Source organism: Trypanosoma cruzi, genomic scaffold (genome assembly GCF_000209065.1).
Source record: "Trypanosoma cruzi strain CL Brener 1047053517107 genomic scaffold, whole genome shotgun sequence".
Classification (NCBI taxonomy): Eukaryota; Euglenozoa; class Kinetoplastea; order Trypanosomatida; family Trypanosomatidae; genus Trypanosoma; species Trypanosoma cruzi.
Window position 1 is genome coordinate 87,613 of NW_001849428.1, and position 25,024 is coordinate 112,636.

The 25,024-nt window shown below is 49.6% G+C and overlaps 6 protein-coding genes across 6 annotated transcripts, besides 49 other annotated features; all 6 read right to left on the reverse strand.

Moving 5' to 3' along the window:
* Window positions 1-962: a sequence feature (heterozygous, non-Esmeraldo-like haplotype).
* Window positions 64-125: a sequence feature (CT-rich).
* Window positions 331-398: a sequence feature (GA-rich).
* Window positions 494-534: a microsatellite.
* Window positions 896-958: a sequence feature (T-rich).
* Window positions 963-1,347: a sequence feature (areas merged during assembly that could not be assigned to a particular haplotype. This can correspond to areas where the two haplotypes were merged or to regions with more than two copies in the genome that were merged during assembly.).
* Tc00.1047053511389.10 (hypothetical protein, conserved) lies at window positions 1,207-4,824 on the reverse strand (the record flags this gene model as incomplete). Its single annotated transcript, XM_809196.1, has 1 exon — window positions 1,207-4,824. The coding sequence occupies one exon, from the start codon at window positions 4,822-4,824 to the stop codon at window positions 1,207-1,209; it is 3,618 nt and encodes a 1,205-aa protein (XP_814289.1).
* Window positions 1,348-13,887: a sequence feature (areas merged during assembly that could not be assigned to a particular haplotype. This can correspond to areas where the two haplotypes were merged or to regions with more than two copies in the genome that were merged during assembly.).
* Window positions 4,859-4,879: a microsatellite.
* Window positions 4,884-4,932: a sequence feature (AT_rich).
* Tc00.1047053511389.20 (hypothetical protein, conserved) lies at window positions 5,346-6,905 on the reverse strand (the record flags this gene model as incomplete). Its single annotated transcript, XM_809197.1, has 1 exon — window positions 5,346-6,905. One exon carries the CDS (start codon window positions 6,903-6,905, stop codon window positions 5,346-5,348), a length of 1,560 nt encoding a protein of 519 aa, XP_814290.1.
* Window positions 7,054-7,075: a sequence feature (AT_rich).
* On the reverse strand, window positions 7,294-10,488 carry Tc00.1047053511389.40 (hypothetical protein, conserved; the record flags this gene model as incomplete). Its single annotated transcript, XM_809198.1, has 1 exon — window positions 7,294-10,488. The coding sequence occupies one exon, from the start codon at window positions 10,486-10,488 to the stop codon at window positions 7,294-7,296; it is 3,195 nt and encodes a 1,064-aa protein (XP_814291.1).
* Window positions 10,911-10,939: a sequence feature (AT_rich).
* Window positions 10,977-10,999: a sequence feature (AT_rich).
* Tc00.1047053511389.50 (hypothetical protein, conserved) lies at window positions 11,069-13,672 on the reverse strand (the record flags this gene model as incomplete). Its single annotated transcript, XM_809199.1, has 1 exon — window positions 11,069-13,672. One exon carries the CDS (start codon window positions 13,670-13,672, stop codon window positions 11,069-11,071), a length of 2,604 nt encoding a protein of 867 aa, XP_814292.1.
* Window positions 11,782-11,826: a microsatellite.
* Window positions 11,849-11,878: a microsatellite.
* Window positions 13,753-13,785: a microsatellite.
* Window positions 13,888-14,729: a sequence feature (areas merged during assembly that could not be assigned to a particular haplotype. This can correspond to areas where the two haplotypes were merged or to regions with more than two copies in the genome that were merged during assembly.).
* Window positions 13,935-13,975: a microsatellite.
* Window positions 14,173-14,192: a microsatellite.
* Window positions 14,290-14,323: a microsatellite.
* Window positions 14,514-14,542: a microsatellite.
* Window positions 14,626-14,767: a sequence feature (A-rich).
* Window positions 14,730-15,165: a sequence feature (areas merged during assembly that could not be assigned to a particular haplotype. This can correspond to areas where the two haplotypes were merged or to regions with more than two copies in the genome that were merged during assembly.).
* Window positions 14,854-14,896: a microsatellite.
* Window positions 14,975-15,025: a sequence feature (A-rich).
* Window positions 15,074-15,138: a repeat region.
* Window positions 15,139-15,165: a microsatellite.
* Window positions 15,166-15,424: a sequence feature (haploid, Esmeraldo-like haplotype).
* Window positions 15,383-15,412: a sequence feature (AT_rich).
* Window positions 15,425-16,191: a sequence feature (heterozygous, Esmeraldo-like haplotype).
* Window positions 15,490-15,533: a microsatellite.
* Window positions 15,567-15,610: a microsatellite.
* Window positions 15,622-15,648: a sequence feature (AT_rich).
* Window positions 15,754-15,774: a microsatellite.
* Window positions 15,809-15,859: a microsatellite.
* Window positions 16,192-16,338: a sequence feature (haploid, non-Esmeraldo-like haplotype).
* Window positions 16,339-17,596: a sequence feature (heterozygous, non-Esmeraldo-like haplotype).
* Window positions 16,652-16,782: a sequence feature (A-rich).
* Window positions 16,981-17,030: a sequence feature (A-rich).
* Window positions 17,096-17,141: a sequence feature (CT-rich).
* Window positions 17,366-17,400: a sequence feature (T-rich).
* Window positions 17,474-17,525: a sequence feature (T-rich).
* Window positions 17,597-18,115: a sequence feature (areas merged during assembly that could not be assigned to a particular haplotype. This can correspond to areas where the two haplotypes were merged or to regions with more than two copies in the genome that were merged during assembly.).
* Tc00.1047053511389.70 (hypothetical protein, conserved) lies at window positions 17,940-20,177 on the reverse strand (the record flags this gene model as incomplete). Its single annotated transcript, XM_809200.1, has 1 exon — window positions 17,940-20,177. The coding sequence occupies one exon, from the start codon at window positions 20,175-20,177 to the stop codon at window positions 17,940-17,942; it is 2,238 nt and encodes a 745-aa protein (XP_814293.1).
* Window positions 18,116-25,024: part of a sequence feature (areas merged during assembly that could not be assigned to a particular haplotype. This can correspond to areas where the two haplotypes were merged or to regions with more than two copies in the genome that were merged during assembly.) that runs on past the window's edge.
* Window positions 20,449-20,470: a sequence feature (AT_rich).
* Window positions 20,749-20,770: a sequence feature (AT_rich).
* Window positions 20,780-20,799: a microsatellite.
* Window positions 20,853-20,873: a microsatellite.
* Window positions 20,991-21,015: a sequence feature (AT_rich).
* Tc00.1047053511389.80 (protein kinase, putative) lies at window positions 21,348-23,408 on the reverse strand (the record flags this gene model as incomplete). The annotated part of the gene is made up of 1 exon (XM_809201.1): window positions 21,348-23,408. The coding sequence occupies one exon, from the start codon at window positions 23,406-23,408 to the stop codon at window positions 21,348-21,350; it is 2,061 nt and encodes a 686-aa protein (XP_814294.1).
* Window positions 23,488-23,521: a sequence feature (AT_rich).

Below are 25,024 nucleotides of genomic sequence, written 5' to 3' on the forward strand. Positions count from 1 at the left end.
TCTCCTTCCCCTTCGTCATTAGAGGTGGGGACACCGTCATATCTCGTTGGGGTTGTCTAATTTTTTTTTTTTGTTTCCTTCCTTCTTTCCTTCACTTTGCTGGCCTTCCTTTTCTTTTTCTTGCCGTCGTTATATGTGGATCACTTTGAAATTCCTACAACGTTTTACGTGCATGCGCCGTAGTAGCCGCCCTCTTTTTTTGTTGTGCCCAAAGACGCAACCATCGCACGGCTCAGCCCGATAGAAGCCGTTGCGCCTGCATGATAACTTTTGTTTCCCTTTTTGTCCAAAAGTTTTTTTTTTTTTCAGCCCCGCCCCCTTCAAGTGGTGGAGAGAAAAAAGAAAGGGAAAAATGGAAGCCGGAAGGAAAGAAGGAAAAAAAAAAGAAAAAAAAGAAATGCCGGCGAGAGAAAAAAAAAAAAAAAGACAACAAAACCACACAAACGGGAAGAGTTCAAAAACTTGCACTACATATTTATTCCAAAGCAAAGGGAAAAAGAAAGAAAAAAAAAAAAAGGTAAAAAAGAAAAAAAATACGCATAAAAGTGTACTTTGTGAGGGGAGTGTTGTGGGTATTCCATTGTAATGTTGGCTCGCTGTGTGGTATGCGGCCCCACTCCTGTCCGCCCCGGATGCTCACAGCAAATGTCATCGCCGCAGCATCATTCCACAGCCCAGAGAAGCATGTGCACTGCATTTGAGCTGCACACGCCACCCCACATTCATTGGCACCCTCCTCTCCCTACAAGTAAAATGTGTTGGAAATAAAAATCTCAGGCCTTAAAAAAAAAAAAGGACCTTCTTTTGTTGTTGTTTTTCTTGTCAGTTTTATTATTATATGTTAATGTTTTTTTCTGGAAGGGTGAAGAAGAAAAGGATTTTGAGTCGTTATGTCTTTTGTTTGTTTGTTTTTGTTTTTTTATTGTTATTGGTAGTGTTTTTATCATCATTTTTTTTTCATGTTGTTTCTCGAAAGGTGGAAAAGAAGAGGATTTTGAATTGTTATTTTTTGTTGTTGTTGTTGTTTTCTTGCAATGTGTGGAGTGTGGTGCCGAAGCTGCCTTGCTGAGAGCACACCCCATGTTGTCACCGTTCCTATGTTGTTATATGATATATATATATATCATGATGTGTATACAGGGAGAGGGAGAAAGCGATGTGGGCTGCTCCTGGTATGCCCCGTGTCGGTCGGGATGTTGCCTGCCGTCACGATGTGCCGTATGGATTCCAGTGGTAGCAATGACGATCCTCCTTGTAGATACGCACCGACGAGAATTGCAGGGATGAAATCGACGGAGATGACTCCAGTGAAACGCTCCCCTGCATTTCATATAGGAATGGATCACTTCCTTGAACATCGTCATGTCCGCATTCGGGCAGCAGTACTGCTGCCTCCATTTCGTGGTGGGCCCTCTCCATGTGGTTCTTGCGGTCGTCGGATGGACGTGCTGTACGTGCCACACCGTGATTGAGGTGGATGACATCGACGTGAGGCAGACTTCCTACTGAGGGGGGTGTCAAAAGAAAGTTGGAGCAATTCCCATTCCTCAGCCCCCCATCAAAACTGCATGGAGAAAAGCTGTCCATACTTCCAACCAAAACATGGTTATCATCGTTCGGGGCGCATGTGTTATTCGGCACGGGGACTTTTGCGGTGGAGAATGGCGCAGGTCCCCCCTGTACCACAAGCGATGAAGTTTGGCTAGCAGGAGATCCACGCGACACGACGGTGGGACTCTTGCTTGACAGGACGAAGAGTGAAGAATTCCCGGTGGCTGGGGTGAATGGCAGTCGCAGCGGTGATTGCGGGGTCCATTTCGTGGGAGGTCGTCTCAGAGCTCCAAGCTTGGAGGCAGCCACAATGCCGTTGTTGTTGCCGTGCATACTCATCCCCAAGTGAGCCATGGAATTCTCCTGATCCAAGCCATGACGATCCGCGCAGTGGATTTGCCCCGTCTGCTCCCAAACCACGCCGGCACGGTTCTTGGAAGAATTGTTGTGACCGCCGAGTGCACCGAAGCTGGCGTTGATGTTGCTGCTGCATGTGCTTGGGATCTGCCCCACCCCAACAGCACCCCACGCATCCACAATTTTGGATATCGTCGGCGACGAGTCATCCCGCGCTTCCACAGCCGCGCTGCCACAACCACCACCATTCGCCTCGTAAGACGCCGGTCCCCCCGCTCTGCCCGGTGCCCCGTAGTTGAAGATGGGCAATCTGAATGTAGGCTGCGAGTTGGTGGTGGACAGGTGGTGGCTGCTCGCAGACTGCGTCCACGCCACCGACTGCGGCGCTGCCTCCCTCGACTCGCCCACCATTTCGCTGTGCGTTGTCTTTTGGCATGCGGCATTGTCTTTTGGCAGCGGCACAGAAAGGGATTCCCCGCTCTTTTTCTTCCCGGGCACCTTCTTTGTGGATGAAATGACGGCCGCTTCCCCATCGGCCTCCGCGGCAACGCCCCCGGCGCCACCGTTTCGCACGGCAACGCAGTGGAAGTACGAATAGCCGTCGTGTTTGATGTGCCAGGGCCGCAAACGCCCCAGACGCACAAAAGCGCTCCCGGCACCCGGCACGATTTCACCCACCCTGCTCCCATGCTCCATTGGGTCTTGGCTGGCTGGATTTGGGTACAAGAGCCAGCGGGCGTCCACATCCTTCGCCTCCCGCGCCTTACCGGTGAGGCGTCGCATCCACGACAAAGCCACATCCTCCGCGCGCAGCGAGGAATCAATGTACCAGCATCCCTCCACCGGATCAAAGCGGATCAGATCGCCAAATGACACCGATTTATTCGGAACTCTCAGAGTTGCTGCCGAGTTACAATTGGCAGGCAGTTTGCCACCAACTGCTCCTTGCACCTTTGAGTGCATCCCACTCCCAACAAGCGCATTTTTGGCTGCAGAAGAGACGAGGCATCGAAACGGAGCCCCGTCAAATTCGCGGCCCACGGAAAAGACATCATGCGCCTGTGCAAACCCACAAGGCAGCAAGCAGCCTCCAGACAGTTCGAGCCCATTTCTTGGAACCACACCATGCAATTCGACATTCCACGAGTCACTCGGATTGGGAGGGCGCAACTCACCACGGAACACAAGTGGCGGGGGCACGCGTGAAGTTAGGGCCATCATCAAAGCTTCCGTCGTATCGCTCAAGGGAACACACCAGAGCTTTTGCAACGCCTCAACAACTTTTGCATTGGAAATTCGTAATACAACTGCACCATCCAAAAAGTAGCTGCACAAACCCTTCTCCTGAAGTCTTTTCAATGGCGATAGATGTGATTTTCTCGCGGCATTCTGTGGATCAGCGATTGGACCCAGCCCATTAGTCGCATCCCCCACCACCATAATGGAAGATCCGCCGCAATTGCCGTACGCCGTGCCAGTGAGAGCATTTTTGACTGGAAATGCGGAGCCACAGGTTGTGGATGTTGGCGGCATAGACCCACGTGTTTCCCCATTTGTGGGCCGTTTGTTGCGTTGTCGCTGCAATACATGTAGCTTGGCCAATGTGGGGACAGCCGGTGCCAGTTCCTCCAGCGTATCCATAAAGAGATGAATCTGACGGCATAGCTGCAGCTGCGGGATGTTAGATAGCTGCGGGATGAAGGCAAGATCCAGGTGCCGCAGCAGACACAATGGATAAGACGGTAAATGATGTTCCATATCCCCGCCGCATGGCTGCTGAGTCCCATCTTTGCCCATAAAATGCGAGGAGATGTCCATCATGCTGCTTGCGAACGCTCTGCACGCGGCCATCCACGCATGAGGCTGCTCACGTTCCCCAACATCACGCTCCACAAACCCCGTGACAACAAGACTGTCCCCACTGAGACCAAAAGGCCCCATCAGTGAATGCGGAATAGACGATGGCACATTCGGCAAATTAGAGCGAACCGTTTCTGCGTCTTGCATGTGGCCAAACAACTCATCCACCGTCCAGCAGCCGTAGAACCCGCCCACACGTGCACTCAGACTTACACCACCCGTCTCCCACATGAGCCACGACCGGCCGTCCTCCTCCACCATCACGGATGCCGTTGCGTCTCCCTTCTGCGGAGAAACAGAAACCGTTTCCACAGCCGCCGCTAGACCAAATGCGGTATTGTTCTTCTCCGATATGTCCGGGACGACGTCGTGATAACGCAGCAGCAAAATGGCGCACGGCACCGGACGTACCCGCTGCTGTTTTGTGTGTCCCATGTTGCTTTTGCCGTTGTGACCGCCGCCATTTTCACCCTCGCCAATGCCCTCTCCAACACGATCCTTCCATGCACTTTTACCTCCACCTTCCAATTCGGCCTGCATAACTGCTTTAAGCGCATCCTCGCTATCGAAAAGATTCACCTCGGTGCCCTCAACCAACAGGCTGTACAGTGTGTCTGGCGAAAGAAATGGTGCCGAAAGCGCTGGTATGGCCTCACTGTACCCTTCTGCCCCCTCTGACTCTCGTACCTCCCTCCCACCAAGCTCCAAGTCAAAGTAATGTACCGTCGGATCGAGATACGCCGTGGGTGGCAGATGCTGCGTGCAGTGGAAATGATAGCGGGGATGTTGCCTTTTCCGTGCCTCCACCAGTTGCTGAAAAAGAACACTTCTGGATGACGGAAAATAGCGCTTTATGAGTGGAACCAAACGCAGCTGGCAGTGCACTGGTGGGGACATGCAACTCGTTGGCGAGTCTGTACCCCCGCCCGCTCCGCTCGTAGGCGTGCCGTTACCACAAGCCATGTCGTGCGGTTGAAGCTCCGCGGGGGCACTGATGAACCACAGCGGGGCATCCCCCTCCTTGTGGAGCAAACGCCGCAGGGGTGTCATTCCCATCCGTCAGAGTAAAAAAGCCACAAGAAAAAAGAGGCACACACACACACACACACACGGGGAATAAAAAAAAATTAGCTAATAAATAAATAAAATGTATGTATTATATAAGTGTGTAATATATATGTGCGTGTCAGGGAACAATTCGTCTAATTTGGCAAGAGTGTGAAAACTATTCTCCCGCTTCCTCCACCCTTTGAGTTTTGGGCTGTTTTGTCAGTCGTGCTTCAAAATAAACCAAGAACGAGGAAAAAGAATAAGAAAGAAAAAAAAAAAATTTGTTTTTGTTTTTGCAACAATGCATCATCCCGTTGACAGGAATACGACAGACAGGCGGGTAGAGCGAGAATGAGAGACAATCACGCAGAGAGAGAAAAGAGAAAAGAAAAGGGAAGAAAACTTCAAAGTGTACACGCCTCTGCCAGGCGTCTAAACCGGCGATGAGAATCATAACAACACCCTCAGCAGACTATTCGCACAGAAAGTGCGGGACGGCACATGGCTGCTGCAACAACGCATTGGCATCACCAGTAATGCAGCACGTACTGCTCCTTTTCACGGAGGACCACCTCGAGTGCCTCCCGTTGCTGTGGTGGATCGTACCCACAGACAACTACGAACGGGCCACCGCCAAGACGGTCCAACCCAAATCGTAGCCGCGCGGTGGTTTCGCACAGGACGCGAATGGACATTTCCGTCCCAGCAGGCGTCACGTTGGCAACAGTCGCGTAAAAGGCACATGGAAGACAAAAAAATCCCGCAGGCATGGCAACATCAAAGCCGCCACAAACATGTTGAAGTTTGAAATCGCCGCAGCATACTGCCGCCTCGACAGTTTCCTTCATTGCAGCCATGTGCGCTGCACCAGGAAGGGGTCCCATGTTGACACTTGGATCAAGGCTGTGGCCCAGACGCAAATTACGCACATATTGCACCACACTCTGTAGCACCGGCAGAACATCCTGCTTAGGAACAAATGCAATGTGAAGGGCGTATAGCATTCTCCCGTTGCCATGAAATGCATGTTGACAGATAAGTGCTGCCACCCGTGACGCGTCGAGTCGTACTGCCATCGTCTCTGTATGATGATGACCTGATCCCACAACGGCTAAGGAAGGCTTCATGACGCGGTGATACCAACGTGTGATGCATGAGATGCTCCCATGACTAATTGCAGATGGAATGCCATGTGCTTGGTGGTTGCGGCTTAGCTGGTGGTCCCTAAAGCCGTTCTTCAGCCCCACAATGGACAAACCGCTCTCCTGTTGCCGAGAAAATGCCGCCACCACGTCGTCGGCGCGGCAAAGAATAATGTTCACCGCCCCTCGTGAGTCTGCCACGACATTCTTGTTGCTGCGATGCAGAAGATGCATGAGCCAAAGCGCTGATAGTGGTGTGTCAAGCGAAGGCAGCCACACGGCCGCACTCCCTCGCAAGAGTGCAGTCGCCACCGTCTCCATGCCCCACTGGAGTGGGTAATTCGCTGCCGTCACACACAACGCCACAGAAGACTTCCCAGTGAGTGTGCTAACAGAATGGCTATCACCACAGATATTGGCGCCGCCGCACCCAAACGAATGGAGAACCTCCTCCGCATCCACAGAAGCCGCATCCTTCATTATTACTGCTGTTGTTGCTGCCGCTGTGGGTGTGCGCAACCGCTGCTCGCAGAACAAAATAAAGTTGAGTGCCGCATCGAGAGAACGACGTGCGTCACGCAGGCACATCCCCGTGACCAATGCATCCGCGGAGGCGAGTAAATCCGCATTCTCCCTCAGCAACACAGCCAGACCGTCAAGGGCGAGACGGCGATCGGTGATGGACAGTGAATGAGCGGAGCGTGTGACATCACGCAATGCACGCACCGCCGACGCCGTGGATTGAGAAAAAAACGAGTAGACGCCGGCAGCGTCAGATGGGCTCTCCAGCACAGCTGGCACGCCGCCCCCATCGCACGAGTCACACCAACGCAGTTGACCGCACACATACGCCGAAGCGGCAGCAGGAGGGAGAAGGTCGCGGTAGCTTTGCTTCCATACAAACCGTAACACCCTCGTGCGTGGCATCATTCCGCATCTCCACATCGCTTCCCTTCAAACTAACACGCGCACGTATAAACGGAAGCAATTCTTTCACCTCGCCCAATCGCTCATAAAGTAATTAGCCCACTTTTTTTTTCCCCTGCAGCCACAGGACATCAATGAGAAAAGGCAAGAAAGTCAAAAAAAAGACATTTTTATTTATTTATTTAAATGCATACATTCAGGCGCATCTTATTCGCTGCTGTTTTTATTGGTACTTCCCCAAGAACAGTGGAAGACATTTGATCACGCAACAGCAACAACGCGCTTTTCCTCTTTGTGATCAATAAAACACAAGTACATGTCGTTAGATATAAAAATATTACAGGCACCCTCACACGTGTAGTGCCATAATGACGTGTGTTTCTTTGTTTGTTGACACGTTGCTCGCTTATTTTTGTTGCGTTTGTGGGTCCCCAGCGGGATCCGCTAATACCTCAGTTAGACAAGTCGGGCACCATGCCACCTCCTCCTGTATGCGGCAGAGAACCTGGCGTTCAAACGCGGTCAGTGGATGGTGCTGCTGCAGGTACCCTCGGGTCATACCCTCCATGAGCTGCCTCACGATGATGCTTCCCAGCCGGCCATCGCGCAAAAAGAACGCCTGCTTCTCTGCCACCACCTGTAGAAGCTCAACAATGTTCTCCAACTCCCACGATACAGCCCCTTTACGCGGAGCCTCGTCGCTCAGCCGCCCTGTCGCGGCCCAGCTCTGCAAAAGGCTCTCCGCACTCACGGATGGGGTGCTCACCCTATCACCGTCGTCACGCGTATTGGTATCCATCGCCGTGGTGGTGTCGGCAACGGCAGTCTGAAATGATGTGCGGTGCTGCGTGTCGTCTCCCTCGAGTATTGTGTGGGCCATGAGTCGAACCATCACGACGGAAACAGATGGGGGGCAGGCGGTGGCAGTTACTGCAAGTGCCTCAAAGAGTCGTCTGTTCATCGATTCCTCCGCGTGTGGAGAGGCGTAGGCGGTAAGTGCCTTGAGAGTATCGGAGGCGGAAGCAGTGATGACGCCTCCAGAACGTGGCAACACACCAATGTAGAGTGCCTCCAGCACAAAAAAGAGATCCGTGTTGTCACCACGCGATTTATTTTCATTGCCACCGATCTGACTGTGCCAATCCCGTTGTGTCTCGCGGTGCAGCACACACCACTTGAGAACATGGCATAATATCACATCCCACTCCAGGAGACGCTTCATGCACTGGTGTGCCCCAAGTGCCTGCTGCAGCCAAGCACACCATGCAGATTTGCTGAGAAGTTCGCCGTCATAAAGTGGAAAGAGGAACCACGGCCACTGTGTCTGTTCGACCGCCCGTCTCAAACTTTTCCCCAATTCAATACGTAAAAGTGTTGTTGGTGGCAATGACGTTGATGACTGGACCGTCGCACCAAGTTCGATGTCATCCGGTAGCCCGAGGATCGAATTTATTATCTTCTGAGCGGCGTCCAGGCAATGCTTCGTTAAGGCGATGCCATGAAGAATAAATATCTCTGCAATGTACGTGCTCCGTTTGTACTGCTGCTGTTGGTCCACCGACAGTGTATGCGTATGACGACGCATGAAGTTGGCCACCTCAATCATTGTGCAGATCTCGTCCGGCAGCAAATGCCCTATAAGTTTTGAAAGTCCCATGCAATTTTGCTCAAATTTGATGGCCAGAGCTGCGGCGTATCCCATGGACGACTCAGGGCGTACTGCAGAGAAGGCGATGTGCGTTGATGCCAACAGGCGAACACGCGCGTGGGTCAAAGAGGCCCAACAAGACTCCACAAATGGTTGCGGATGGAATGCGATGAGTGGTTGGGTGTGGACGGTAAAAGAAGAACCCACCTCTCGACTATTGTTCAATCGAATAAATGCATGCCGCAGCCCCTCGGAGCTCAGCACAAATTTAGCCAACATCTCCTGCACACGATGTAGCGTCTCACCCGCAGAGCCAAGCAGGAGCGACGTCTCCTCTGTCTCTCCAGCGATAGTAAAGTACGTGGCCAAGTAGTGCATCGAAGTCGCAGCAGCAAGAAGTGAAGCGCAATAACCCGCTGATGCCTCGTCCACTGCGCGGTCCTCAATCGCCTGGGCACATGTCACCAGCGTTTGCACCGCACCACGCGCCAACGCCAGACTACATGTCTCAATCGTGGAAGATGTAGGCTCTGATGGCACGGTGGTGGAGGTAAGGAGAAGCCACATCTCCGCCGGCATGCATGCACCCACCCCAGTCGCCGTTAGAAGCGCGTCCCAAATGTCGTAAAATACGCCAAAACGCCCATGGCGTACCAGGGCGCGGAGCACAAGAAATGCTGCGAGAGACGCCACAACCTCTGACACAGAGCGCATCTCTTCGGCGGGTATTGTGCACATATGGCGAAGGAAGAGTACAAGGCTTTCATACAGAAGCGGTAGAAGCACGCTGCATGCTTGTTTCACATGCAGCACACGGCGCAGTAGCAGTAGCTCCTCAACAATCTCTCCAGTCGGTGTCGCTCCCACCAACACACTGCCCAGTCGTTCCGTCACAAATCGGGTGTAACGCGGGTCGGAAGCCACACGAACGGCAACAGGTGGAAGCGACAAAACGCCACTTCCCAGCAGCAGCCGTGCAACGACCGTCGGCGGCAGCAGACTCAGCGCATCCATGACGCTGGAAGTCAGACCCAGTTGATCCAATGCGCGGGCCTTGTCTTCTCCACCTCGCATCCATTCAGAGAGATCCGCAAAAGTCACCTCGTTGTTGGCGGCGGCGGTGGTGTCTTCCTCCTTCCCCTCTTCCTCCATACATGCTGCCGGATCTGTTGGGGGAACGCCAATTTCACCAACCACCTCCACCATCTCGGCCGTGGCGTCGTAAAAGAGCAGCACAAGGCATTCAGCAGCGGTGCCACATGGCACCTTGTGGCCGGACGAAAGTTCCGTAATGATGAGACGCACAAACTGAGCGCAGCCAGGGCCAAACGCGCACCGCTCTCTCAGCTTGGAATCGCACATGAGCCGTGCCTTCAAAGCGGATGTGGCACACTCACGGTGCTTGCGGACAGTACTACACAAAAACCGCAGTAGAAGCTCCACGTATGCCTCGCCTTGCACAAACTCGGACAATTCTTGCGCCGTCGTCGTCCCATCTGCACTGGGGGGGTGAAGTGGCACAGTGTAGTATCCCCTTTCCAGCCCCTCAAACTCCTGTGCCTCCCACTGATGTTGACGTGCCATTGACGCAATCACGCCAGTGCCATCATACGAGCCCATCCCAATGTAACCTGTGATGTTGCCAGCACCGTTGCTTGTCGTCGGCTGCACGTGAGCGGTGAATCCATGCGCAGGGCCCGCCGTCGTCGCCCCGCCAGCCGTCCCCGTAAGGCCGATGCGGCTGCGCTCATCCATTGTTTGGCGACCGTAAAAGCGGTCGGGGTGAAATCGCGGAAAAGGCCTCCCCACAACGGCCTGAATCGGGCGCAGAGTGCAGAGAACCCCATTGCTGTCGTCACCACTAGTGGCGGTGGTGGTGGCAATGTTTGAATTGCCTCCAGTGTGCCGCTCAACAATCTCAGCCAGGACGGGACGATCCCCGGCCGGCTCCATTATACCCCCTGCACACACACACACACAAACCCTAATACAAGCAAACGGACAAGTAGAAAAAAAAAAAAAAAAAGGGAGAGACGTAGAAGAAAGTGTCAAGCCTCAGAAAAAGCGCAGACCACGCCTTTCCTCCTCAAATGCCTGCCACCTGCTCCATCCTCCGGCGCGGACGCAAACCCCAGCGGCGGCACAAAAGGCAAAAATGCACATACCGGCTATCGGCTCAAAAGCAGCACACGCAAACACTGAGGGACACTCGCAAACACAAAAAAAAATAAAAAAAAGAGGTAAAGGATAAGAAAACGCCTTGATCGTATGTACACAACGCCCAACGCCCTCAATTGAATGCTCGATATTTAAAAAAGGTCAGTCGCCTTTCTTCTGCTGCAGTCATAGTAAATCGTATGTAATAGAACGGCCGGAAAAAAAAATAAAATAAAGAAAAAAAAAAGGCTCCCTCAAGAAGCTACATCAAAAAGTTACGGAAGAATTTAAAAAATAAAAATAAAAAGAAGGGAAAGGGGATTCAAGAATTAAAAAATAAAAAAGGGAAAAACACGGAATAAAGGGAGCTTCCTGCTCACGACTTCCGCCAATCCCACACATACCGAGTGTCATGCACAAAGCGCTTAACAAACCCTTTATCTTTCTCCAGCTCCTCCCTTGGCGCCGCACCGTGTGCCACGTTTGGCCCCACCTGCACAAGCGTCGGCTGCCGCCGCACCATCGGAGTTAAACTCCCTGGCGAAGTCGCGCTGCATGGCGAGCGTGGAAAAGATGTACTCGAGCCAGCCACGTTAGCACCGCCAAACGCCTGGCGAGTATTCGCGGCGTAATGAAACAATGCTCCCATCCAACGTTTGGCGGTGGTGATCGCCGTGGAAGTGACACGTGTAGGGAGATACGAAACGCCGCCCTCCTCAGTCTCATTGTTTGCACTGTCCGGCGCGAGCGAGAAAAGCGCGGAAGTGATGCTGAGACCGGGGGAGCTTCGTTCTCCGTTTCCCGCTTTGCCCCTTGTGGACGGCTGCGCGTCCTCTCTCACAATAGGTTGCTGGGAAGGTGATGGCGCACATTTCAGCGTGCCAGAGCCTCGTTTTTGCGTGTCCAATGAAAAAAGACCCCCCTGACCGTTCCTCTTGTTGGGATTCGCAAAGTCTGGAACTGTGCCGTGGTAGTACTTCCTGCCATTCAACTCAAAGCGGTAGATGTAAAAGATTCCCTCCCGCACATGAACAATTTTTTGCCTCTTCTGTCCCTTGCCTTTCGCTTCCTTCACACGCTCTCCACTGATATTATTATTACTATTACTACTATCATTATTATTATTGCTATTATGCCCATTATTGCACTCCTCCCTATCATCATCATCATCATCCTCGTCATCGTCGCATTCCTGCATGACGGTCACCCAGCAAGGATCATCCGGTGGGGCCTCTCGAGCTGCCTTGCAATGCGGTCGCATCGCCGCAAGCACAACCGCGTCGAGCGGGATGCTGCGATCCGCCACCCACACACAACGATCAAAATCAAAGCGCAGCACATCACCCTCGTCAAACCCGTCCATCACAGCCGCCCCCATAACGTACACATCCAACTTGTCTATGGGTGTATTGCCACCCTCGCTGAGAGGAAGTGGTGGGGGATGGTGGCGGTCAACAATTCCACGGAAGCGCCAGTATGGAACATCGCCCGGTAACGGGTCCACACGCCGCAAGATCACCTCCGGATGCTCAGCCAACGCAAGACATAGACGTTCCGCTAGTTCCTTCCCAATACGACCATGCAACATGTTATCGTCGGTGATCCACATTTCCACATCTGAACGCGCAGGGGTCTCAAAAGAATTTCCAAAAAGGTTGGAGGTAGAGCTGTTAATCGAACTAGAACGCGATTCTTGGGAACCATATGAATGGGAAATGAGCCCCAATTGCCCCAGGCGACAACGCATCTCGTGTAAAAAGGATAGGACTGGTACATTCGTCATAAGCGATGAGAAACTAAAAGTATCCATCGGTGGCATAGAGGGCTTTAAATGGTAAGGGGAGTGCGTTGTTTGCGCTGCGGGGCGCTGCAGCAACCCGGCATCAATGAGTTGGTCACAATACATACTCGCAGCCAAAAAGGTTACGCGACTAAGGTTTTGCTCGCCGGCGGATTTGGTGAGAAAAACAATCGCAGCTAACGGTGCCGCCACAGGAGGAGGCAGTGAGACGAAATGTTCGTAATTCGATCCGGCGATGCCCTCCAAATGAATACGCCTCGTTGCACCTGGGACAGTGACGCGCGGCCGTTGTTGGAGCATAGGTTGGCGTGGGTCGTACGATGGCGACGACGCCATGGAGGAGCCACACGCCGGAGCGGGGTGCATCGCAATACGCTGGTAGTGTACGGGGACAGCGCCGAAGGCGTCTTCATGGGGCTCCCGTGCCATCATTGCCGAGGACGCCACTCCAGGAGAGAGCATTCTGCTGCGACGACCAGAGACAATCGATCCATCTGGCAAGGATGGGCGCGGTGGTGTTTGGCGAGACGGATATGTTTGACTTCCCCCACTGGCGCTCCCCAAACCTGCGGCGGCCACCGGTACCCCCTCCACCTCCATGGGGACGAACCCGAAGCAGCCCACGATGTTCACAATTGACCCGCAGAGGTAAACACCCTGTTCCATCGCGGAGTGGAGCTGTTGTGAATTGAAATTGCCCGTGTGACCAGTTTGCTGGGCCACTTTGTTAGGATCGTAGCGGAAGGCGACCGCACACAGAATGGGAAGAACTCTCTTCTTCACATCGGCGTGCCCCGGGGAACTCATCCCACCCATACGCTCATGCGCCCGACGCATTTCCTCGTCGGTGTCAAAAAGCATCTCCTCCACACGTTCCACAACCCCGCAGTACAACGCCTCCCGTGACGGATACGACTCACCGTCACCGTTGTGCGTGGCTGGTATCCGGCTGAGATCGCCAGGATTCCCTGGCCGCCGAAAGTAATAGTTCACCCCCGCCTCACATCGGGTCTTGTGGAACTGCACAAAAAGTGCACAATCTGGTGATGGAAAAAATTCCTTCGTGAGAGGAATCAACACAATCTCATGCTTCCTGCCTCCACCAAGATGACTTCCCGCCGGCGCACGTGGGAAATAGAGGCCGCGCCGCTGTGTCTCCCGGCTTGGTACTGCCCCCATTTCCGTTAACCGCGTATGCAACAAGATAATACCCTATCCAATTCCTTCACTTTCAATAAAAGTGAAATTATATATGTATATTTGCTTCGTTTTGTTTTGTTTTGTTTTGTTTTCTGTGTGACTCTCTTTTCTTCTTCCTTCGTTTTCTTTCCTCTTTCTTGTGCTTCAATATTTGTTTATTTTCGGTTGTTGTCCGTTTTGCTATTTCGCCTCTCTTTTTCAGTAGGAATAAATATATTTATTTCTGCGTATATACGGATGAATATATATATATATATATATGTATGTGTGTGTGTATATGTAAACTGTCTCAAATGTCCAAATATATATATACACACACAATAAAGAAAAAAAAAAAAAGGAATAAAAAAAATCCGCGTACCTCCCTTTTCTTTTGGTGAGTCCCTTCCTTCATGTGTGCCAGTAGAGAGTGTTTTGAACAGCAGCGCAAGTAAAAAGGATCTGTGAGAAAGAAGGAAGAGCCACACACACACACACACAAAAAAAAAAAAAAAAAAAACACGCACACATAGTTTCTCTGTGTGTGACAGACAATGCGGCGGTACATGCCTTTCACACCAGCCTGCCGGAGGGAAAAACAAAGTCACACGACACACATATATGTATGTACGTATGTATGTATGTATATATTACACATGCACCCCTCCAACGAAAAGGTGACTTTCTGTATTTCTGTGTGTCTATCGCCCTTTTCACCTGCCACTTTTCCTCCCGCGCCCAGACGGCAGTTCCAACCGAATCAAATCAAATCAATGCACAACAGGGGGTGGGGGAATGGGGGAGAAACAAAAACACACACACAAAAAAGGGGAAGCGGAGCAAAAAAAAAAAAAGAAAAAAAAAAAAAAACGAGTGCATGGCCTTAAAGGTGCCGGCACTGCCAAGAGAAATGCTCCCAGCGAAGGTGGCAGCCACAGCAGCAGGCTTCCAGCAAAAAAAAAAAAAAAAAAAAAAAAAGAAAAAAAAACATAAAAAAAGGAAATCAACCAAAAAGTCCCTTCTAAAAAGCAAAAAGGAAAAAAAAAAGGAAAACGCAAATTAAAGCAAAAAAGCAAAAAAAAAAAAAAAGGAAAAGGCATGCGGGTTGCCGTCCATGTGTTACCTCGCCGACAGGCGTGAGTGATATTCGCACAATCGGCATTCGCACACAGAAAGAGAAAACATACACACAGACAGACAGACAGGCAGACAGACAGACAGACACATAGGCACGGCTACAATGCCCTCCCCTCCCCGCCATATCTCAACCCCCCTCGAACCAAAATTGTCCATCACTTACATAAAAAAAACAAAAAAAAAAACATGAAGAGAAATAAAAGAAAAAAAAAAAAACCGTGAGATGCGCATATTAAAGTAATTATGGATATAAGATTTTTTTTGTCCTTCTTCTTTTTCTTTTTCCCCTCAACCCCTCCCTCATTCCTCCCTCCCTCTCTCTCTCTCTCTTTTTTTTTTTTTTTTTTTTTTCTTTTAGGCAGCTGAATGAGTCAAATCCTTAATTCTATTTGTTTATTCTTTTTCCTCCCCTCTCCACCCCCCAGTCCTCTAATTTAGTCACTGGAGCCCATTGAGCACATATCCCTGCACTATGATCCGTTTATGTGTGGGCTTGCGGTGTGTGTGTGTGTGTGTTTGAAAGTGTCAGTAAAAAAAGAGCAAACCAAACAAAAAAAAGCAACTCCTTTTCCCTTTTTTTTTTCTTTATTATTTTTATTTTTTCTCCCTTCACAGTTAACGCGTCGCATTCTCTTCGTTCAGGGAGTACGCACATACAAAAAAAAAAAAAAAAAACGCGCTTTTTTCTTTCTTTCTTTTTTCTTCTTTTTTTTTTTTTCTTTTTCTCACTTCCGCGTGTTTCTTTTGTTTTACCCAAATATATGAGTATATATATATATATATATATATATATATATATATTTGTCTGTGTGTATAAAATAAAAATAAAATAAAAAAATGTCTCTCATACCCAGTTTTAATTTTACGCCGCACGTGTGTATATTGCAATATACATTTATTTGTGTATATGGGCCTCTGGGATGCATGCGCTTAAGTTCAGGGTGTTTTTTTTTTTTTTTTTTTTTAAGACACCGCTGACGACACTGTTCATTTCATGTTTTTTTGTTGTTGTTTTTTGTTTTTTTTTTTTAGTTTGTTGTTGTTTTTGTTGCATTCATGACGTATAAAACTGAATTGCTGCTGCTGCTGCTGCTTCCACCACCACCATCCCCCGCCACCGTCCCATTTCCGCTACTGCGGGAAATGTGAGGGGAAAAAAAAAAACAAAAAAAAAAAGGCAACAAAATTACAGTTGTGTGGGAATTATCATTGTCGTACTATAAAGAGGGGATTTCCGTCAGGCCGCTGAGGCACTTGCGCAGGCATGTAGGAAAACTGCTGCACAGACTGCATACCCGTATGACCCATGGTAGGATATACACAATAGTATGCATTTTGCATCGGCTGTATTGCTGACGGTATCGGCTGTGCGTATGGAACGTACTGGCAGCTGGCGCAATGACACCCCATGGATTGCCCAAAAACACGCACACATAGTTTCTCTGTGTGTGACAGAAAATGCAGCGGTACATGCCTTTCCCACCAGCCTGCCGGAGGGAAAAACAAAGTCCCACGACACACATATATGTATGTATGTTATGTATATACACATGCACCCCTCCAACGAAAAGGTGACTTTCTGTATTTCTGTTTGTCTATCGCCCTTTTCACCTGCCACTTTTCCTCCCGCGCCCCGACGGCACTTCCAACCAAATCAAATCAAATCGCAACAGGGGGTGGGGGAAGGGGGGAAGAAACACAAGCATACACACGCAAAAAAAAAGGGGGGGGAGCGGAGCAAAAAAAAAAGAAAAAAAAACGAGTGCATGGCCTTAAAGATGCCGGCACTGCCAAGAGAAATGCTCCCAGCGGAGGTGGCAGCCACAGTAGCAGGCTTCCAGCAAAAAAAAAAAGAAAAAAAACATCAAAAAAGGAAATCAACCAAAAAGTCCCTTCTAAAAAGCAAAAAAAAAAAAAAAAGGAAACCGCAAAGTAAAGCAAAAAGGCAAAAAAGCAAAAAAAAAAAAGGAGAAGGCATGCGGGTTGCCGTCCATGTATTACCTCGCCGACAGGCGTGAGTGATATTCGCACAATCGGCATTCGCACACAAAAAGAGAAAACGTACACACAGGCGCAGACGCAGACAGACAGACAGACAACTAGGCACGGCTACAATGCCCTCCCCTCCCCGCCATATCTCAACCTCCCTCGAACCAAATCGTCCATCACTTACATAAAAAAACAAAACAAACATAAAGAGAAATAAAAGAAAAACAAAACAGTGAGATGCGTATATTAAACTAATTATGGATATAAGATTATTTTTTTTTGTCCTTCTTCTTTTTTTCCCTTCTACCCTTCCCTCATTCCTCCCTCCCTCTCTCCCTCCCTCTTTTTTTTTTTTTTTTAGGCAGCTGAATGAGTCAAATCCTTTATTCTATTCATTTATTTTTTTTTCCCCCCCTCTCCACCCCCCAGTCCCCCAATGTGGCCACTGGAGCCCATTGAGCACATATCCCTGCACTAAGACCCGTTTATGTGTGGGGTTGCGGTATTTGTGTGTGTGTGTTTGAAAGTGTCAGTAAAAAAAAGACCAAACAAACAAAAAAAAGCAACTCTTTTTCCTTTTTTTGTATTTTTTTTTTTTTTCTCCCTTCACAGTTAACGCGTCGCATTCCCTTTGTTCATGGAGTACGCACATACAGAAAGAAAAAAAAACGTGCCTTTTTCTTTCTTTTGTTTTCTTTCTTTCTTCTTTCTTTTTTTTTTTTTTTTTCTCACTCCCGCGTGTTTCTTTCGTTTTACCCAAATATATAAGTATGTATATGTATTGTGTGTGTATAAAATAAAAAGCGTCTCTCATACCCAGTTTTAATTGTACGCCGCACGTGTGTATATTGCAATGCACATTTATTTGTCTATATGGGCCTCTGGGATGCACGCGCTTAAGTTCAGGGTGTTTTCTTTAAGACACCGCTGACGACAATGTTCACTTCATGTTTTTGCTTTTTTCTTTTTCTTTTTAGATTGTTGTTGTTTTGGTTGCATTCATGCCGTATAACACTGAATTGCCGCTGCTGCTGTTTCCACCACCACCATCCCCCGCCACCGCCCCATTTCCGCTACTGCGGGAAATGTGAGGGAAAAAAAGAAAAAAAAGGCAACAGAAATTATAGCTGTGTGGGAATTATCATTGTCGTACTATAAAGAGGGGATTTCCGTCAGGTCGCTGAGGCACTTGCGCAGGCACGTAGGAAAACTGCTGCACAGACTGCATACCCGTATGACCCATGGTAGGATATACACAATAGTATGCATTTTGCATCGGCTGCATTGCTGACGGCATCGGCTGTGCGTATGGAACGTACTGGACAGGTGGCGCAGATGACACGCCCATGGATTGCACCATCGGTACACAGGGTACAGGAGATGATGCATCCATGGCATTGAAAACACCCACGTTACTTTGGATGCCACCATCACAAGATTCCGACGGTTCTCTTGGCGAAGCAGCCGGCAATGAGCCGTAGGTCAACGCAGGTGACATCATCATGAGTGGCGGCGACTCCGGGTATTGCGCCTGCACGGGGGCAAATGGCGCCATGGAAGGGTAAAATGGACACACGGCTCCCTGGTTCATGTCATTCATTATCATTAAAGGCATCCGCCGTGCCACTTCAAACTGCGCCTTACCAGCGTCCTTATAGTAGCCCAACCTCATTCCCTTGTCGCGTGCCAAATGAGCCTGCGATCCACCCTTTCCGGATAACTTCGTCCTGGAGGTGCCTTTACGCTGCGGCGCCCTCCCTTCTCCAGCTGCCTGACCACCCGCCCCCGCCTCCGCGTGGGAGGCACCACGCCTTGCCGGCTCGCTTCGATTCCTAAACGCGTTTGCAAACCTCGGCACTGTGCCGTAAAAGTACCTCACCCCTTTGCGTTCAAAGCACCAAATACGAAAGCCGCCATCGGAGACAGGCTCACCGGTTTCCTTGTCCCGTAGCCAATGCGGGTCATCGGGTTGTGCCTCGCGGGCACTTTTGCACTCCTCGTGCACGAAAGAAAGCAGGACATTCTCCAAGTGAATGACGGGGTCCACCTGCCACCTGCCACGCTTAGAATGAAATATATCTGCGTCCTCAACAACCTCAGTGGTGACGCCCGCCTCTTCGGTGGCTCCCTTGGCGGTACCCCCAGCAGCGAGGCCCGGTGTATGCTGACTCTCAATGGCCTCCGGCACAAAGCGAATGATGTCCCCGCGTCTCACCTTCAACAGCGAAGCGTCTGAGCCATCCTTACCGCCGGCATCGCTGGTTGCAGCGTCCTCACACTGCTCAACGCGCACCAATGCATCCACGCACACAACATACACTTCATTTGAGCTGTGCGTCGATGCGGGAATGATAAACTCATCATTTTCTATAAATCCAGCAAGATTAAAAAACTGCTTGTGAAGGCGTGAGAGGGTCAAACCGCGACACGCAGAGCTTGTTTCTTCCGTACCAACGCTGCTGGCAACTTCGCTGCTGGTCGGGGAGTTAGTGGTTCGACTCGTCACTGGTAGAGGTTTGATGCCGAGCTTTGAACTGGACTTGAATTCAACTTGGGTTCGGTACTGTTCTGCAAACGCCTCACATAACTCTACTGCATGTTCAGCAGTGATAAAGCCACAAATGAAAGCACCATCAATCCACATGCAGTGTTCAACGGTGTTTTCATTCAGAATACCTACACGACTCCGCATTTCGCGCAAAAAACAAAGAAATGGGATATTCGTCTTTAACGCACGGAAAGTAACGGGAAGCATTGGAACACAAGGCAACTTGCAGATATCGATGCATTGCGTGTAGAATAGCCATGAGGCTAATAGCATGGCACGTACCATGTTGTGATCCCCTGCCGACCTGCGAAGAAATATCATCAGGTCCAACCTCATTGCTTCCGAGCTTGCGTCCGATTCCTTCAGTTCGCATCCAATGCCGCCAATGACTGTGACATAGGCACCACCCAACGGCACAGAGCCCTCCGGCGCGTCCCGTCGATCATTGTAAAGAAAGGCTACAGCACAGGGAATAGGACGCAATAGGTGTTGTTGCGACGGTTCTGCAATGTATTTCTGACGCAGATCCTTGTTCGTCTCACAGGGTTGACACGATTTGGAGAGTTCCATACATTTCTCGTAGTATTCGTCCCTGGTGAATTCAATACGAGGGATCACGTCCAACCGGATGTCCGTATCTTCATCCCGCCGCATGTAGTAACGCACATATGGATCGCAGCGCGAGTCATAGAGCTGCCCAAAGATCAGTGAGTCGGGTGAAGGAAAAAACTCCCTTGTCATGGGAATCAGTGATATCACGCGAGCGGAGTCGTTACGCGCCGGACGAAATGGTGCCTCGCGAAGTATTTCCGCGCTTGGTGCAGCTCCCATATTTCTCCTCCTCGACGTGTGTACGTATTTTCCTGCCTGCTTTGTGGTTATTGCCCCCTTTTTTTCCCCTCTTTCCCCCTATTTTTGTACTCGCCCTCTCCTTCCTCCTGTTGCCTCTCCCCCCTCTCGGTCACTATAAAGAGCGTGCGGAAAAGAAAAAAAAAAAGGTCTCCTTCGCCCTGCCTAGGCCACAACAGCACGGCTTTCACGGATGATAGGAATGGTGGTGATGTTGTCCCGCCGCCAACTGCCAAGGAGAAAAAGAGCAACCAAAAAAAAAATAATAATAATAACAAAGGAAGACGCAAACACTTAACGAACCGCGGAAGAAAAAGAAGTTTTGCCACGGGCATGCGCGCACATGCAAACAGTCTTACCACCACCAACACCAACACCAGAAGAGGAAAGCTCAGACCCTGTCATTCTCCACACACACACACATACACACATGCAGACTTGCGGACTGCCTCTTCCACTGGAAAAACAGAGTAAAAAAGAGAAATTATTAAGCACAAGTATCAAAACACAAGAAGCAAACGCATACCAAATAGTGCCATAAAACCCGTTTGGGAAAAAAAAATATATATATATAAGGTAGCGTCAAAAAAAAAAAAAAAAAAAATCCTTTTTTCCACTTCAGTTCTGTGAGTGTTTTAGAGACGGCTGCGGACAAACATATATATATATATATATATAATACACAAACAAGCACATGCTTGTATCTAAGCTTTTTTATCCTGCACAAATAGGAGGGAGTAATAATAAAAACTTCAATTTGCGTCATCTCTTACACAGTAAATCGCAACAAGGGAGAAATAATAAATATATATATATATATGTATGGAGTGGCATTCCCTTGATGTCGGATGTATTCATCTCCACCCTTTACTGGCCCTTCTCGCCCTTTTATTTTATAGTCACCATCGCCTTACTACGGAATCCCCTTTAGATCACCTTTTTCCCTCTCCCTTCTCTCTTAATGCATGAGAGAAAGAAGATGAGAGAAACACACAAACAGACAACGCGTGTTGACGCCACCAGTGCAGCGCAATAATTTGCCTAGAAACTCCAGGCAAATAAAAGCACTGGACGTCGTAAATGCCTCCCTTGTGGTAATATCACAATTTAGAACGGTGGTCGACTGCCATTATTCTGCCGCTGCCTTGAATATTACCGTGACTCATACCGCCTGTGAAAAATTTTGCCTCTGTCTTTTTTCTGACGGGTGGCGGGATCAACGCAGTTACCCGCCGTGGACAAACGTTTCACCACGTCATTCACACGCATGGCCCAAATGTACGCACGTTTGTTGGGGTCACAGAAGACGTAAGTCCGCTTCTTTGTCACGGCGCGAAATGCCTCCACCGTATCATATTCCACGTAAAGATCCGGTGCTATTGGAATTGTGCCCTTCACGGTGCGTGTCGACATATCCACATAAAAGAGGCGCGGAAGGTCCGTCAAAACAAGAAGACGTCTTCGGAGCGTCCTTTTGAAGAAAACGCGAGACTCTTTGAGCACCATCGAGCAGTGCACAACATTCTCGTCCTCCATTAATATGCTCTGTTGCAGGTCCGCCGAGAAGTCGGCGCATCGAAAGATGAGATTTGACATCCGTAGCACCTGCTTCCAGTCAATCCCTCCAAAAAAAGGGTGCGTCTTTAGGGCGTCAAAACCGCCCGTCGCATCGGAGCCAAGGCGGTCCATGGGATCGCGCCGCAGGAGACGCTGTACGAGGTCCTTTGCCGCTTCCGGGAAGTACGGCGGGTACTCAAGATGGCCGTCTTGGTATTCCTTTATTTTGCGCATCACAAGCATACAGTTCTCGGAATCAAACGGTGGTCGACCAACGAAGAGCTCAAACAGTATGCAGCCCATCGCCCACAGATCACTTGTTGCACTTGCCTTGCCTGTTCCCACCATCTCGGGCGACATGTATGCAGCGGATCCAGCAAAGGTGTTTGCCGCGTTGTCGTGGAGATAACAGGCACTGCCAAAGTCCGCGAGAACTACATGATGGTCTTCTGTAAGCAAAATGTTGCATGGCTTGATATCACGATGGGCGACCCCGACGGTTTTCAGGTACTCTAATCCCAATACGACGTCGGTGAGAAAGCGAGGAGCCATAATATTCATGTCCTCCAGACCCTTTCTCTTTACATAATCCTCCAGCGTTCCGCCCTCTACAACATCCATGATAAGAAACAGCTCTGCATCAGTTTCTGCCACACCGTACACCTTCACGATGGAAGGGTGACGGAGTGTCGCGGTGATGTTCAACTCTGACTGAAATGATTTGACAAACTTCTGCCGCCGCCAGAGGCGAAACTTGTCAACCCGCTTCACCGCCACGGACTTGAGTATCACCCCCTCCTCGGAGGCGTATGACGCCATTTCATTCCATGGACCAAATGATACAACCGTGTCGCCTCGGTTTGCCGCATGGCGGAGAGTATGCTGCTGGAAGCTGTTGCTTGTATCTGTGAGAACGTCATCATGCATTGTAGACGGACCACCACACAACTCCCTTGATATCGTCCGCGAGTGGACGCACGGTGTTAACGGTAGCAACTTTCTTGCCGATTTATCGGTCGAAAAGCTCCCACAGTGCAACGGCAGCGTCAAATTGGTCTCTTCCATAGAACGGGAGCGATAGTGGTTGTATTGGCCGTTGCTGCGGCGCAAACCACCAACGCTTTCACCAGCACTACTCCTCCCCGTCGGCAGATGGTCTTCTTCGCTACAAATTTCCCCAAAGGAGATGGGTTGTCCCGGCGTCGAATTTGTAAAACTCTGAGGTGATAGAGTCACACACGACGCCATTGACATTGCGGAGCCATACCCCACAGTGGGGCAGAGCATATTCAACTCCCCTCGCACCACCTCGCCGAAGGCACCCTTTCCTAGCACATGACCTCCAAACAGCCGCAGTCGCTCAAGTGGGATGATCATGCGGTCCGGCACGTTGAGCGATGTGCCGAGCGTGCCACGCAAAGTTCCAGCGCCAAGGCTCTGCAGCGTGTTGTTTAAGGAACAAACGGGAGAAGTCGCAATCGACGAAGCCGAACCACAGTCTCGCACACTCCCGTGATTCTGTCCAAGGCATCGTATTGCATCAGTAATGGGGATCAATGGGACGACGCCTGTCTTCACTTCAGAAAGGACTGTCTGTGGTGTCAACACAACATCAATATCAACTAAAGAAACTGCGCTAGACAAAGATTTTTGCATTGTTTTTCTGTTCCGTAAACTAATACACTTCTCCTGTTTCACGTATATATCAATTAATCCTTAGTTCAGATTGCAATTCTTTATATATTTTTTTTTCATATATAATTATATATGATATATGTGTCCACCAAATGGCCTATGGCCCTCTGGAGACGACACTAGTTTTCTACCCACAATTCACCTTCCCGGACTTAAAATAAAAAAGAAAATAATACGATTAAAAACAAAAACACAAAAAAATTCTATTGAATCTCTATTTTTTTCCTTCTTCTAATTATTGGAGCATGAAACAGAGAAGAAAAAAAAAAAAAAAAGAAGCACCATGCGCATCACACATCGCAGAACTCAATCCTCTGTCCCACAAAAAACATGACCGTCTCATTCATATACTTTTGTTTCGCCTGCGTTTCATTTACTATTCTCAGCGCTTGCTTTTGTTTTTCCCCAACACCATGGCTGAGTGAGATTTAGGGAAAAAATAAAGTCGTCGCATATATTTTTCTGCCCTCCGCTTTCACAAACAAAAAAAAGGCATACATGCATCTGTAAGTTATAACACCGACAGCCCTTGCTACACAGCGCGTGGTCAGCCAGTCCGAGTCGCAACCCCAAGTAATTCTGCTCCGCTGGGCTTATTCACGGCACACCAAACATTGATACCTGGAGCCGCATGCAAACGACCGCAGCGTGATGTCAAACGCGCCCCAACAAAGATTTCCCTCTCTCCCTTTTTCTTTTTTTTCGTGTTTGTTTGGTCTCTTTTTGCATTTTTCTCTCGTTCAGAGCAACAGGGCGAAGAGTAATAAAAAAACAGCAGTCGACGCGGGCGATTCAGTGCCACGCCACACCACACAACGTCGTTGCATTGTATCACCGATGCCGCTCACCAATGCGAGGCCTGGCGGGAATAAACTTATATTTCTCATAAACAAACAAAAGGCACCCCACACAAAGTAGACAGGCACGACCCAGACAACTGAAAGACACCGCCAACGCCACTCAACAAAGCCACAATTGTGCGCAACGGAATCCCCATCCGTGTCAAGAATCGGCCTATTGGCGGCTCACGTCTTTTTTTGCAAGCGTTTCGATCGCTCAGTAACGATATTCTGCCAGTCAGAGTAAGCCAAGGACTCAGAGAGAGAGAAAGTAAACTGTGAGTGTGTGGCCATTCATGCCAATAACGGTGAAGGTGCTGCTTTCAATCAAATGGAACTTCGATCAGGCGTCTCCAGCGCAGCGTTGTTTCCCCATCAGCGTCGACACTCTCCTCAAAAACAAAATCCCCTCCCGCCACGCACGGAACCATACCTCCAGCAAAAGAATATCAGGCCTGTCAGTTCCAATTTAAAAAAATAATCTCTTAAGATATGTGTGGCGGCACTTCTGGCAAACAGCGTGCGATTCATCCTGCAAAAAGGTTTCCACACGGAAGAAACGTCAAATAAAACAAAGCACATCCTAACGTTCACTTCACTTCTGCTCACCGCCCTGTGTGTAAAAACGACATAGTTCACTCCTTGCCTCTGAAACCAGCTACCCCTAAAGACACGAAGAGTCGTGGGACAGGAAAAAGATGAGCAGGCAATTCACCTGGACGCAAAAGGAGGAGCAGA